The 15813-nt window shown below is 43.6% G+C and overlaps 1 protein-coding gene across 1 annotated transcript in view; it reads left to right on the forward strand.

The window, feature by feature from the left end:
* The first annotated feature begins 5652 nt into the window (after positions 1 to 5652).
* The window catches only part of PTPRJ (protein tyrosine phosphatase receptor type J), a 157395-nt gene continuing 147234 nt past the window's right edge, over positions 5653 to 15813 (forward strand). The window contains exon 1 of the mRNA XM_051966657.1: positions 5653 to 5940. Coding sequence (XP_051822617.1) covers positions 5668 to 5940 — 273 coding nt within the window. The 5' untranslated portion in view covers positions 5653 to 5667. The remainder of the gene's footprint in view (positions 5941 to 15813) is intronic.

Genomic DNA, 15813 nt, shown 5'->3' on the forward strand with positions numbered 1-15813 from the left:
AATATATATTTGCATGCTTTAAAAATCATTCTATAAAATGACCATATTAAAATGTTTATTGTAAACGATGGTTGTTTCTCTCTTCTTCCCCTTGACATTTCTTTTCTTTTCGATAGAAAGATTTCATTCACACTTACAATTCCAGGATGTATTTATTCACAGGGTTGCTATGAAGGAAGCATTTGGTAAACCTAAGAATGCTATAGAAACAGTTTTGCTCCTTTCTTCTTTGTCATATCTTCTCCAACCACTCATTCACAGTCTAATTTGGGGCAAGTCAGGTTTGGAAATAAGAGCATGAATTAGATTTGAACAAACATCCAGAGCTACAACTAAGATGGGGTCCACAAACTTTGCCTAGGGCACCAAAATTTAGAATGCAGAACATTAAAATGATAATTTTGAAAGGTTGAACAATGAAAGAAATGCTACATTTACTTTCTGTAAGCTCTTGCAGTCCCTTCATTAGTGGCAGAAAAATAATGGAGGTTAGGTGGAGAGGGATGAAACTCTGAAAAGGTGTACTTGAATCAGACAGCAGAGCACTTAAGGCTAATTATCTATTGGATGTGAGATGATGGCTCTATAAGCACATACTTTAGATGATATGCTAATGTGATGGCTTTCCTCATGATTGGAGATTGCTGAATGTGTGAGATGGTGAGGTCATTGTAGGCAAGGATTGGAGGGTTGAGTGAGAGAGGTCAGGGTCACTTGGCTGCAGGAATGAGGAGGAGAGAGGCTGGAGACTGTGGACTCCAGGATCCAGGACACATCTTTGGCAAGTTTGCCTGCCTCCTTCACTTCTCCCCCTAAAGATCAAAGACTTTGATTGATCCGGACTCTGATCCTGAGGCCCTCCAGAGAGTTTGCCCGGACCTTATAGTTAGGTATCTATTTAGCAAAAATAATCAGTTCACTCCACTAAGCATTTTTTAGAACACCACGTGCCTTTTGTCATAATAACAATAGCTAACAATATTTTAAGATTTGAAATCACTTTATGTATTTATATAATTTATTTCTCACACCAACTGTGAGTTAGGTTCTATTATTATCCTCATTTTACAAGTGAGGAAACTGAGGCTGAAAGAGGTTAAGTGCCTTAACCAGGATCACACAGTGTCTGAGGCAAGATTCAGACTAAGGTATTCCCGATTCCAAGTCCAGTGCTTTGTCTACTATGCCATTTAACTTCCCTTGATTTAATTAATTTGAACGAGATGGCACCAAATGGCAAATTTACTTCTCTTCCAACTGTAGGCCTCCCTTCATGTGGAAGCTATTCTCTATTCGTGCCCCAAGATCTCTCTCCTGCCAGATGCACCCTTCTGCTTTAAGTCTTGGCGTTCCAGGGTCTCCCCCACTGGGTCATTGTCATTGTGTGTTTTCTTCCATTCAACTGAATTAGTCTTCAGAGCATCATATTATTTTTATATCATTAATTATAAAGCTGATTTAAGGACCCCCTTTTATATTGCTTGGCTCAGGTGCCAACATACCTAGTCATAGTTCTTCCAAAAGTATTCATGATAAACATGGATTTTCATAGAGTGGATTGGCTTCTAGTAGCATAGACCCAAATAAATTCGTAAAGTAGATGGAAAGATGGTACTTTGTATGGACCAGCTTCCTTCTTATGCAATATAATATGTCATTGATCCTAAAGCACCCTGGATAGAGTTTTTACTCGGGTTCTCAGAATTCCCAGAATTTGAGGAATGGAAGGGACCTCAGTGACCTTCTAGTCCACCCCCTAAACTAAATATAGCTGATGAATGGTTGCACAACCATGGTTGCATGGGGATTGTCAGTCTCCAGTGAAGAAATTCCCTGCTTACACAAACATGATATGTCACCCATGAAGATGAGAGCATTCACACTGATATCAAAGTTCTACTCCAGGAGCTGAGGCAGGGCACCAAGAAGGTTTGGGGGAAAGGAAAAGAGCACTATTTCCAGATGTTGCAACTGAAGTCTTGGAAGTAGGGTTGTTCTGGAAGGGTTTCCTATTCATATATGAAAGGGACTAGTTGATCTCTGATGTCCCTTCTAACCCTACATTCTGTGATTCAATTCAAGTCAACAAGCCTGTTATTATTAAGTTCCTACTAGGTGCCAGACGCTGTTCTAGGTACTGAAGGTACAAAGACAAAAAATGGAAGCCTTTCTTTCCAGGGGAAACTTTTAATACGTTCCTTAAAAGTGCCTTAAAAGTTGGCATTAAAGAACATGGGTTCACATTCCATTTCAGTTTTGTTTATAACCTTGGACCTGTCATCTGTTTGCTCATCTGCAAAATGAGGGGTTTGGGCCAGATGGTCTCTGCCAGCTCTAAATCTAGAATCCTAGGATTAACCTGAGTTTGAATTCTAATCTGGCTCCCCTCCTCTTCCTCCTTTGCACATTTGAACTCTAGCTGTACTCCTGCCATACCAATTGCAGGCCAATCCAAATCCTGATGTCACTTGCTAACACTCTTTCCTCTCCCAATTTAGTTCCCCTCCTATAAGTGGCATTTTCCTCTATTAGGATGTTAGCTCCTAGAGGGCAGGGCTGGGTTGTTTGTTTTTGTTTTTGTTTTTCCAATTCACTGGAGAGTCAAGACATCCTGCTTTTGGTCGACCTGAGAAGAAAGGGTGAATATCAACTACAGCCTTAACACCAACAAAGTATTCCCAGTACTTGGTTGAGTGTTTGTCACTTAACAGGTTTTTTTTATTTTTTTATTTTTTTTTCATTTCTTCAAACATTCAGTGTGACCCTGGGCAAGCTATTTTCCCACTCTAGGTTGAAGCTTTCTTATCTGTGAAATGAGAAGATAACCTCTGAGTTCCTTTAAAAATTTTTGGGATATTTTGTTTTCACTTCTTCTGCCATTCAGTCTCTTTCTTCCCCTTTTCCAGACATCCATTCCTTAGAACAAATAATTTTTAAAATAATTAAAAAATTAAACCCCCCCCAAAAAACAAAACAAAAAAAATAATGAACCGGGAAGTTCATTATTATTAATTAACATATCACCCCAAACAAGTATCATATTCATAGTTCTCCATCTCTGCAAAGGGGAGAGAAAAATATTCTCTTTGCTTTTCCAGGGAGTTAAGCTTGGTTACCATAATTTCACAGCATTCAGTATTGACTATTTCTTTCCATTTACATGGATGCATTATCTTTTAACTTCACTTCTCATTAGTTCATATGTCTTCCCATGCTATTCTGAGGCCTTTTTGCTCTAAATTCGCTAAACCAGGAGGTCTTACCCTGGGGTTTATAGACCGATTTCAGGGAATTCAAGAACTTGGATATAAAAAACAAATAATATCTTGATTTTTTTTTAACAACCTTTAACTGAATGTTAGTATTTCCTATGAATTAAAAAAAAAAAAAAAAAGAGGTGATTCTGGACAGGCTCACAGCTTTTACCAGACTGCCAAAGGGGTCTGTGACATAAAAAAGCTTAAGGCACCCTGTTTTAAACCTATAAAAGTCCTTCTATTTATTCCAGTTCTTTCAGGTCTCTGAAGCATTCAGATGTCACAGAACTTTCTTCAAGTTACTTTTACAATCCAAGATAACAACCAGGAATGTTTAGATAATAACACTTCCCCCTCTTCCTCCCCCCCCCCCCCTCCCAAACAACACAAACTATATTTCATAGCAGGAGAAAGGGAGATTGGGAAGGCTGAAGATTCACATCTGTGGAATATAAGAATTACTAAGGTTTAGAGGTTTTGTACTGGTGTGTGTGTGTGCGTGTGTGTGTGTCCAGTTCAAATTGTATTTAATAAATGCTTCTTGAATTAAACTGAATTTAAGATTCACTTTAAAATGTTTTATTGATTTTTTTTTTTTTTTTACATCGATGTCACTGCCCTATGAGAACACTCCCAAATAAGTGAAGCAATACAAACTAACACTGGCTGTATCTGCCATGTCCTGCTAGAACTTAAGCTGCACGAGGCAAGGAAAGATTTCTTTTTTTTTCTTTTTTTTTTTTGTCTGTATTTCTAGTGCCTGTCACATAGCAGGGGATTGATAAATACTTCTCTCTGGCAGGGCAAGCTTCTTCTTAAAGCTAAAATTCCCAATCTCAGCCGCTTTTCCAGCATATCCCTATTCTCATGTAAATTTCAACAAACATTTATTAAGCTCCAAAGAAAGTCTGAAATATTTTGCTCGGGGGGGAGGGGGTTAAATCAAGATATCTCAGATCTCTAGAAGCCTACGGGCCGGGGATGGGGAGTGGGGGATGGCCGAAAGGGGGCTGTCTGGGAATACGTACACCAGTTTTATGTAATATGAGATAAAAAGTGATTGAGATAAAAAGACGTAGAAGGTGCTCTAGGAAAATGTGAGGAGGGTGAGAAAATCTCTCGCCAGGAAAGCTCAAAACACTCCACCAGATGGAGAAAAAAAAAAAAAAAAAGAGAGAGAAAGTGAAATTGTCCCTACTAATCTTTAATCGGGGATCGTTCCCTTATTTAAATGCAGACTAAGACCTAGTTTGTTTATAAACCGAATTTCTTCCATTAGAGTGTAAACTCCTTGAAGCCAGGGACTTAACTTTTTTTTTCCCAGCTCTGGGTTTTTGAAACCTCAGCTGCTACCCTGTGTCTAGCACCTGCTGATGGGCAGTCGAATGAATGAATTACTTCCAAGTTATTAATAAATTGAAACAGAGCACCCCCCCCCCCGCTACCCCCCACTCCCAACCCATGCAGTAAATTCTGAGTCAAAGAATCCCCAAAACCCATGTAAAACCGAAGCCCGGGGCTAGGGGAATCGAGGCACCGGGCTGGAGGGTTGGGGGGGGGAGGTAGAGGAGAAGAGGGAGGGGTTCATTCATTCAACAACCATTTATTAAAGCACCCCAGGGCCAGGTACGGCGCTAAGTGTGTATGTGGGGGCACAAAGACCAAACCGAAACGCTAAGGGTCGGGGGCCGCTCAGCCCACGATTTGGCCAGCTCCCGGTCTGCAGCGGTTAAGCCGCAGGGACGAGAGTTCGGTCCGCGGAGCCCCAGGAATGTGGGAGGGCTTTTGTTGGGGTGAGAGTGGGAGGAGAAGGGGGGGCGCTTCCTCCCCCACCCGAGGGGAGGTGGGGAGAGGAAAGGGGAGAGAGGCTGGCGGGCTGGCTCGCGGCTGCCCCGCACCCTAGGCGGCAGGGGAGGCGGGGGCTGCGGCAGCAGCAGTGGGCTGGGCTGGGGCTGGGTAGGTCCCCATCTCTGAGGGGAGGAGAGGGGAGGGGAGGCCGGCGCGCGAGCCCAGCCCAGAGAGGGAGGGGGAGGGACGGACTGAGGGAGGGAGGGAGGGAGGAAGCGATGAATATTCAGAGGGGGAGGGGGGAAGGGAGGGGGCTGGCTTCTCCCGGCGGCGGCTGCAGGGAGCCCGAGCCGCGGGAGCCTCCGGAGCCACCGGAGCCCGAGCGCGAGCCGGAACCCGAGCAGTCGGAGCCCGAACCACAGGAGGCGTGGAGTCGGCAGCTGGAGCCCGAGCCGCCCGAGCCTGGCCGCCGCCGCCGCGCCGCTGCAGCTCGGGGGGTGGGCGCCGCTCGCTCCGCCCCGTGGAAGCCCTCCTGGCCGCCGCCGCCGCCGCCTCCGCCAAGGGACGCGGGGCTGCTCCCGCCCGCCCGAGACCCAGGCTGCCGGTGGCCGCCGCCGCTGCCATGTCCCCGGGGAAGCCCGGGGCGGGCGGAGCGGAGAAGAGGCGGAGGACGTGGAGGCGGCGGCGGCGGCGACGGCCTCGGCCCCGGCCCCCGGCTGCTGCCCCCGGAGCCCAGGCTGCTGCTGCTGAAGCTGCCGCTCCGGGGCCCCGCCGCGCCGCGCTGCTCCCGGGCTTGTTCCGGGGCGCGCGGAGCCCCAAGCTCGGGGAGGCGGGGGCGCAGCCTCGGCTCTGTCTCCTCCTGCGCCTGGGGCTGCTCCTGCTCGCCTTCTGCCAGGTGAGCCTGGGGCTGGGGGCCGGTGGAGTGGGGGGGGGGGGCGGAGGCCGCGGCGGCTGGGGCGGGGGGACCGGGGAGGAGGGAGAGGAGGGCAGCTTGGGTGTCCCTGGCCCCCTCCTCCCTCGGGAGGCGGGTCCCACCTGCACCTGCTCCGGCGCCCCACCTGCGGCATTCCAGTGGCGCCCAGGCCCGGGCGGCTCGTAGCTCTGGGCTTTCTCCGTCTGACCTGGAGTGGCCCGGGGGGGTCCTCACCGAAGTCTCCTACTTCAGTCTAGACACTGAGGAGACGGGGTTCCCCACCTGCGTGGGGCCCTGGAGGAAAGGAGGGAGGTGTTTGGGGTAGGGGTAGCATCCTGCCACCGCGGTGCGTAGGCTCTCGGGATAGGGGCTTGGGCCGGTGGTCGCGGGGACAGCTGGGCCAGGCCAGGAGTTAGCCGCAGGCAGGCATCCCACAGGTTTCTATTGTAAGGGCCATTCATTCGGGAGCCGGGGAGAACTGGAGTATTTTATTTTTTAGGACCTACGCCGTGTCCTTCCCCTGCCCCTCTCCTAAACTGCCCCCCACCCCCATTCATTTTCCTGAAACGGATCACATCTGGTCCCGGCAGTGCTGCTGCTCATGGTCTCTGTGTTCGTGTCTGCCCAGAGATGGGAGCTAGTCCGTTTTTTTCTGTTGGTGCATCTGACAGGCCAGGAGAGGGGACTGCTGGGGGTGGCTGGATGAGTCCCAGGAAAGCCGGGATACTGTAATTGACATGGAACCATCCCCCCCGGCTGGGCTTCCCCCAAGCCAGAACGGGCTTTTCGACTATATTTAAGTGTTTTCCCACAGAAGGAAGCGAGGAGGTTTGGAAGGAATGGAGCCTTCAAAAAAAAAAAAAAATCAGCTGACCCTCCTAGGACAGAAGTGTTCTCAGTGATTCGCTCCTTGTGAGCTGAGGATGTGAGTCGTTCCCAGCCTGGAAAAAAGAGAAGCTGTGGATTAATAATGTTTTAGCACCAACAGTTCATTCAAAACCATTTCTAAATGCATCTATCGTCGATACAATTCGTCCTTGCCAAAGGTCTTTCCCCATGTCTTGGTTAGATCTTGAATGAAATTCAATATTTGTGTGACATCCCCTCAGATTAACGTCCATGGAGTCTGGGACCCACTCTTTGCAAAACTTGCCATATGCTTTCCCTTATTGTCCAGCATAATGGTGTTGGGCACCGGGGACGGTTAAAAACTTAATACAGTAAATTGGATTGAACTTTATTTGATGCTGGTGTTGGATGGGGACATTTACTTATTAATCATAACATTGAAAGTAGTGGCAAGAGCCCTGGAATAAGGAAGAGGGATGATTTTTAGTCCTGTCTTCCCCGGGAAACTATGGGCCAGTTATTGTGTCCCTCCTCTCGTTTCCTCATTTATAAAAGGAGATTGAGGCACAATCTAAGCTTCTTTTGGGAACTAGTACTTTAGGAGTCAAATGTGCAAGCCACAAGTGTCTTCAGCTTATTGTACCAGTTTGCCCAATTTTTAGCTGCTCTTAGGGTAAGCTCATGCCTTGAATTTTGCAAAACCGAATTCTTTCATAGCATCCTTGTAACAGCAAGAAAATTACGAGGGTGGGGCATTGCACAGAAGGGGGCAACTGAGGCAGAGGGAAATGAAACCAAGATCAGATAGTCCACTTACCTGGATCTAAAAACAGGTGTGGATAGTTCAGGCTATTTGGAAGTGAGATTAAAATCTGTTCAACAACTGAAAGTTGGTGTTCTCTTTGTAGTTTGTTGTTGAGAAAACTTCACTTGGTATGGACATCTCCACCAAGTACAGTCAGGTCAAGCACTGCCTCTCAAGGTTTCATCTGTAAGCTATTTATTTGCCTAGAATGGATCTGCCTTGGAAGTCTCCAAATGAAGGGGGGTGGGGAAAGTCCTGAGCAAGGCCAGCTTTTGCTTATTCTCTTCACCTGCCTTTGCCCTTTCTCTCCAACATGATCCTTCCCAAAGGGAATAATAATAAAAAAGAATAGATCTGCCCAGGTTACCACCACCTTGTTCAAAGACTCTACTGGTTGTCCATTGTCTCTAGGAGAGATTACAATCTCTCTATTTGGCTTTTATACTCCTTCGAAGTCTGACTAGATTAACTTTTCATGCTTAATTCATATTGCTAACTAGGTTTGCAATCTACGGGCCAGCCAAACTGGATTGCTGGCTATTCTGTGAAGGTTTGCTTTTGCTCAAGCTGTTGTCCCTCTTAGGTCTGGAATACAGAACAGAATCCCCAACTTCTTTCCAAGTTTAGCTCAAATGCCTGCTCCAATAGGAAAGTTACCTTGACTCCTCCACTTGCTAGTAACCTCCTTCTGGGAATTATTGGGCTAGATCCAGAAGGCTTCTTGTTTCCCCTGTTCCCAGCTCCTTCTGCTATCTCACTGTGCCTTTTGATTAATAAGTTAGTTTCCTCCTCCCATTCAACACTACCATCAAGTTAAGTTCAATTAAATTTACTATTCAGTTATTAAGAACCCATTAAGAGCTTCCTGGAAGTTACTTATATACATTTTGTATTTAATTTTCTACATTGTCCAGTGGAAAGAACATGGCAGAAATGTTTGACTGGAGTTGAATCTTGGTTTGCCAGTTAATCCATCTGTAATCTTGGGCAAGTCACTTATCCAAACCAAGCTTCTGTTTTATCTGTAAATCTGTATAATCTGTAAAAATTCGTAAAAAGATTCAATTTCTTTTTCCCCCCTTTTGAATTTTTTCCCAATAGTGTTTTATTTTTTAAATACATGTAAAGATAGTTTTCAACATTCATTTTTATAAAATTTCATGTTCCAATTTTTTTCCCCTTTCCCTTCTTTATCTCCCCTTTCCCCAAGACAGCAAGCTATCTGATATATAGGTTGTACAATACAATTTTTCTAAAATACATTTTCATATTTGTCATATTGTATGATAAAAAACAGGAGAAAAAAAGCCAGGAGAAAGAAAAATCCCCCCCCCCCCCCCAAAAAAAAAAAAAAAGGATAAAAATATTATGCTTTGATCCACATTCAGTCTCCATAGCTCGCTCTCTGGGTGTGGATGGCATTTTCCATCCCAAGTGTATTGGAATTGTCTTGGATCACTGCATGGCTGAGAAGAATTGAGTTTATCTTAATTAATCATCACATATTCTTGCTGTTAACTGTGTATAATGTACTTCTGGTTCTTCACTCACTTCACTCAACATCAGTTCATGTAAGTCTTTCCAGGCTTTTCTGAAATCCTCCTCCCCCTTCCTCCCCAATCCCCTGCTCATCATTTCCATTACATTCATATGCCATAACTTCTTCAGTCGTTCCCCAATTGTTGGACATCCACTCAGTTTCCAGTTCTTTGCCACTATAAAAAGGGCTGCTACAAACATTTTTGCACATGTAGGTCCTTTCCATTCTTTTATGATTGCTTTGGGATACAGGCCCAGTAGTGACTCTGCTGGATCAAAGGAGATGCACAGTTTGATCCTTTGGGTATAGTTTGGATTCAATTACTAAAGTTGAATTCAGCTGTAGTCTATGATCCAGTTGTACTTGATATAAACTGAATGCTATTGAGGAGCATAATAGAAAGTGGATTTTGAACTTTTGTAGTAGAAACTACAGACCCTCAGGGTTACCCTTTTAGAACTCTGATGGGTATAATCATCCCCCCCAACCTCTTCTTCAAATGAGAGTGAAGTCATTGGAGATGTCACTTGAGGACATCGTGCTCCCTCCAATAAAAGGCAAACTTCTTAAGGTCAGGGTTTTGTCATATTCCTGACACTTGGAATACAGGGGCTTAATAAATATTCATTGAATGAAGCAATCTAGATGGTACTTAAAGGCAGCTAGTGAGCTGACACAGTGGATAGAATTCTAGGCCTGAAGTTATGAAAACACCCCTTCCCGAGTTCAAATCTGGCCTTAAGACACTTAGCAGCTGTGTGATCTTGGGCAAGTCAATTAACCTTGTTTGCCTAGGTTTCCTCATCTGCAAAATGAGCAGGAGAAGGAAATGGCAACCCCCTCAAGTATCTTTGCCAAGAAAGTCCCAAAAGAGATCATGCAGAGTTGGCGTGATTGAAAAATGACTGAACTACAGTAAAGTGGCACTTGGTTGTTCTGTTTCTAGTTGGGAGGAGATGTTGCTATACTCAGGATTTGGTCGGCTGAGTGATCGGCTTCTCCTGGGGGTTTGGCAGATGAGGGGAGATGAGTCTTAAGGGAAGGAAAGAATCTATCTCATTTCAGTGAACATTGATTAAACCCTTAGCAGAAGCAAAACTTTGGGAGAGAAGCAAGAAAGAGGCACCTGTACACATTTTTTTTCCACCACAGTTGCTTGGATTGCTGAGCTCTGTTTTGATTCAATGAGTTCAGTCTCTTGGGTAAACTTCTTTTCTTGCCCTATTCTTCTTTTTTTGATGTTACCACCTGATGATCAGACATTTCCTTCTTTTCTACTTCATCATATTCTCATAGATTTAGACCTGGAAAAGGTCTTATAGATTATCTACTTTCTAGGACTTTTCCAAGGAAGTAGTTATGAAAATCACAGTTGATAGTTACATAAAACTTTATATATTTTATATACTTCATATATATTATCTCATCTGATCTTCAGAATAACTCAATGATGTAATTGACTTATTATCCTTGAATTATGGTTGTTAAGTCATATCCATCTCTTTGTGACCCCAAGAGGGGTTTTCTTGGCAAAGACATTAGAATGTTTTTCTATTTACTCATTTTGCAGATGAGGAATTGACACAAATAAGATTAAGTGACTTGTCCAGGGTCACACAGCAAGTAAGTGTCTGAGGCCACATTTGCACTCAGGATGATGAGTCTTCCTAACTTTAGACTCGGCACTCTATCCACTGTGCCCTCTAGTATTCCATTTTACAGATGGAGAAAAGGAGGTTAAAAGTAATATGGTCACACAGCTAGTAGTAGATGGTTTCAGACCATCTGAATTCAGTACTCCATCTCAGTCATGTTATCATGAAGATGATCATTAAGACAGCTAAGATTTGACTTGAGTTCCTTTGCCTCCAAATCTGGGTGCCTCCCTTAGAAAGTTCCCCTTTGTTCATAATAAGAAGCATCAGTGGAAATAGCACCAGTTTTGAAATCTTGGACTTAGCCTTTGCTGCTTGTATGACCTAGGACATGTCATGCTGTAAAGCCCATTGGGTTTCAGTTCTCTCATGTGTAGAAAGGAGATGGACTAGATGAAGCAATTATTAATCCAATTTTTTTTTTTTTTTTAAGAAACAAGACCTATTATTTCCTTTAGTTTGAGAAACTGTTGTGTGGCAATTCTGGGAGATCCCCTCTCGTAAAGATGGGCAACTGTCTTATTATGTAAGTCTCAAGTAGTTTCGTGGGACACCGAGTCTTGCTTATGTCACACAAGCAATATGTGTCTGAGGATTAGAGATAGATCATAGTTTAGAGGGAATTTCCATCTAGTTCTCCCCCTCTTCTGCTTCTCCCCATTTTACAGAGGAAAATATAGAGGCCTTCTGAGGTTAAATCACTTGCTGAAGGTTAGAGAGGGAGGGATTTGCTCTCGGGTCCCCCGATTTCAGACTCTCGTCCAAGATATCTCACTGATTTCAGGTCTTCCTGCTTCCAGGCACTTCCACTTTTATGCCAGGCTGATTATTAAATTAGATATTTAAAAAAAAAAAACTTTATAAATTCCCCCAATCCAGGTTGTCTTTTTAAAAACCAAATCTTGAGCTTTTTACATTTGTGATCCACTTTCTCTTTTGCCTAACCCTTTCATATCACCTCAGCTGTTGTTTATTAAGCCTCCTGTGTGCTAAGGTTTCATGAAGATTATTTTTGCAAACTGAATAATTGAAATGTTCTAGGAAAGAGGGCTGCCTAGGGTACCGGGAAAATCTCCCCTAACTACTCCCCAGAATGCATCTGTTTAGGATGCTCAGACCGTATGAGGCAGCCTATCAGTGGCTGGTGACTATGCAACTAGTGAAACTTCCTGGAGTGGGCATGGTTCTGTTTGCCCAGAGGGCAGTGGGGTCAGTGTGCAGTAGGCCCAGAAAAGCCATGTGAAAACCTAGCATCTCATTTTCCTTCTTGGAGGAGGAAAGATGGTCAGAGATAATTCCAACATGGGGATGTTGGTTAGGATAGCTCAAACTCCACCCATTCACTGAACATTTTTGTCCCCTTGCTCTGGTTTTGTGTGTAAGTCCTTCCGCAACGTGTCAAAGCTTACAAGCTTACTTTTTTTTTTTTTTTTTTTTTTTCATCCTCCCTCCTTTCCCAACCTTTGAGAAAATTTAGCAGGGCCAGACATATTCCACCCCCTCCCCCAATCTCCAGAGTGGAAACTGGGAAACTCCCTCTTACAAAGATGGGTCTACTTTTTTCTAATTTTGTGCTTCACCAGCTTTAAACTCAAAAGTACATTTAGACAAACAAATGGAAAAAAGGCAATTTATCAGCATTCTGTTGTTTGATTCCTGAAATGATGTACATTCATATGTGTGTAAATGTGGGATTTTAAAGGGATTAGACTGGATCCTGTGATTTTAATGGTATAGGGAGCTACCAGGTGAGGAAGCTCTTGCTACCAGTGTAGACCAGCTCCTTCTCTATAATTTACAGAATTGGAGAGTTTCCTACAACCCAAGGAGGTCAGATAGCCAGTATGTGTCAGAGACAGGATAGGAATCCAGTTCTTCCTGGTTCTGCCTCTCCATCCACAATGCCATATTATTATCTCTTAATATTTTTGCATCATTGAAATCACTGTGGCTGCTGCAGCCCTCCTAGTTCTATTTTTCTCTCTTTGCATTTCTTAGAATTGTAGATCTGGAGCTGACCTTAGAAGTTCTCCAGTATAACTCCCTAGTTTTGCTGATGAGGAAATGAAGATCCCCAGAGTCTGCCCAGGTGAAAAATGGCAGTTAAAGTTTGAACTGGGATTTGAAGAATCCATCTTTCCATTGGACAACCCTGTCCAACCTCACTGACTTATAGATCATAGGATAGTATAATTAAAACCAAAAGGGATCTGAAAGGGATCCAAGCCCCTCACTGGCTTATAGATCATAGGATAGTATAATTAAAACCAAAAGGGATCTGAAAGGGATGCAAGCCTCTCATTTTATAGGTAAGAGCAGTTACTGAGAGTAAAATTGACTTACTTAAGGTCATTCACTTGTAAGTGATTTGTAAGTAATCAGGATCTGATTCCAAATTCAGTGCTACTTCATGTGCTTCCTCCCATTTCTGCTCATCCTTAGTAATTTCCTTTTGTTCTATATCTTAGATTATAAACCTCCCATCAGTAGTATACAAGTATTTTGTACCATTCTCCTGCTCTGCTCTCTCAGCATTAGCACATTTTGGAGTGCATAGTAGGTACCTTAATAAATTGAACTGTTATTTCAATGCACTGCAGCTCTAAAGGTTTCTTTGAGTAATTCATCGTGCCTATGTGCTAAACTATTAAAGACAGGCAGGAGGAGCAAGATATTTCTCCCTCTTGTATGTCTTACACATCTTTTCTTTGCTTGCCTGTTTCCTAGGTGAGTCACAATGTTGGATTGTGTTTATCATGAACTTAACATGGGATAATTCATAAACCCAATTACCTTGGCCATTCAGAAGATTAGAAATGTTTTAACTGAGCTCTTTGAATTTTCTGATTAAATTTCTATTAAAAACTTGAGTGTTTTTTTTTTTTTTTTCAAAACAAGGGATGGGAGAAAAGGCAAAGGGATTTATTTTGTTCGCGATAGTTAAAAAAAAAAGCATAGCAAGTTGGTTTATGGTTAGGATGTGAATTTAAACCTTCCAGAGGCACAGTTCTCCTCCCTGCAAAACAGACAGTAACCAAAATACTCCATTGCTCCTCCATGGCTGCTGGAGAGTCCTGGCTCCATGGTGAATCACGTGGGTTAGTTTGGGTGTGTGGTTGGGTGGGTGAGGGCGGGCGGTGGTTAGCTCCTGGATGTTGGGATTACTGTTGTTGGGAAATTGGCCTGAGATTTTGAGTTTAGGCTTGAAAATCATCAATGTTATTTTTGGTGATTTCTTGTGAGGTCTCTCTCTGTTGGAGAGGAATGATTTTGAATTGTCCACTGTTGAGGGGGGAGGGATGAAGATGGGTGACATTTTCTGTGTATGTGTGTGTGTATAATATTTTTGGTTCAGATGTGACTATTGGTATAGTGACCTTCGAGAATGTTAATTCTTTCCATCTTGAAGATTGGCAGTTTGCATATAAGTTGCTTGGAGGAGAGATGGTCAATGACTTGCCCAGGGTGTTAAGTCTTGAATCCAGGAGGTCTTAGTACTTTGGAAAGAGTCTGAAGTCATCAAAGTTGAGTTCAAATCTCAAATAGTTAGGTTACTTATGAGGCAGTTAACCTACCTGACTTTCAACTGGAAAATGTGGCCATTGAACTGCTGTCTCAGGTCTTTTCCAGCTCTAAATCTATAATGTGATGACCTTGGGCTTTTCTTCTCAAATCCTTTCTCCCCCATCCCCCAACCCAATACACTTTGTGGTCATTTGACATTTCCTTGGCTAGGTAGATAGAATGTGAGCCCCGCCTTGATCGGGGATTGTTTCATTTTTGTTTCCCTTCACAATGTAGCCATTATTGAATTGAACTCCGGTTTCTGATGCCTCATTGTAGCCCATTCTGTTCATCCACTTGGGGGTCACTTAATTGTTGCTTTGTAACTGAGGTGAGACCTTGCTACTTGTCTACTCTGGTTTTAGATACAATGGTTGCTCAATAAATCCTCATTCAATCTTCTCCTCTCCCCCCCCCTCTCCTCCACTGCACTATTACAGTCTTAGAGCTTTTCTTGGGGTGTTGAGAAGTTAAATGACTCCCTCAGGGCCAAACCTCCAGTAAGTGTGTAATCCTAACACACATTTGTAGCTGTCTGTGTATATTTGTGCTAAGAGAGCTCCCCTGATGATCTGGAAACCAGTGCCCTATCTCCTACGGTTTTGTTGACTTGAGGGTTGGATTAGCCAGCGTCTCAGATCCTTTTGGACTCTGGCATTCTTTGTCATTAGTTTTCGAATTAGAAGGCTCCTTAAAATATGGAGGGAACTGACAAAGAGTTGGCACTTTGGGATGCTGGCTTTAGAAATGTAAGTCATTATTATTATGGGGTACAGACCTCCTCAGCCAGAAAGACTTTTAGACACCACAGCATCCATTTCCTCCTTACCCCCTGCCCTATTTTATAGAAAAAGAAACTGAGACCCAGAGATGGGGGTCATGACTTGCCCAAAGTCATTCAAGTAGTAAGGGGGAAGCTTTGGGTGTTGACAAGGTTAGCCAAGGTTGTTCAGCTGTTAAAGAACAGTTAAGCTTTGAAGCCAGGTCTTTAATAGTTCATTTCCCCCAATATCTAGTACTTGACATGTTTCAGGATTTTACAACAGTTTTATTCTTATTTCCAAAGTACAATTAAGGGGTTTGAGAGAAGAAGTTAGAGAGAGTCCCTAAATTAAAACTTAGTCTTCTAGACAGTTAAACTAGGTGTTCCAGGACGGGGGACCCCTTTCTGTGTCTCCTTCCCTCCTCCCAAGCATGGCTTGCATCCAAATTTCTAAACATCTCTCTGTCGCCCCTCTACTTCTGCTGTGGACCCAAACTGCTGAGATAGGAAATCTGTTATGTACTTCCTCATTAGTGACAGCTACACCCTTCCCATTGTCAAAGAATTTCCATGCTATGTAAATTTCTGGGCTTGGTTGGGGGGGAGTAAGAGTGAATTAGAAAAAAAAATTCTCAAAGCTAAACAGAATTGGCTCCCACAAAAAATATCTAATTTTAAC

Source organism: Antechinus flavipes, chromosome 6 (genome assembly GCF_016432865.1).
Source record: "Antechinus flavipes isolate AdamAnt ecotype Samford, QLD, Australia chromosome 6, AdamAnt_v2, whole genome shotgun sequence".
In the NCBI taxonomy this organism is placed as follows: Eukaryota; Metazoa; Chordata; class Mammalia; order Dasyuromorphia; family Dasyuridae; genus Antechinus; species Antechinus flavipes.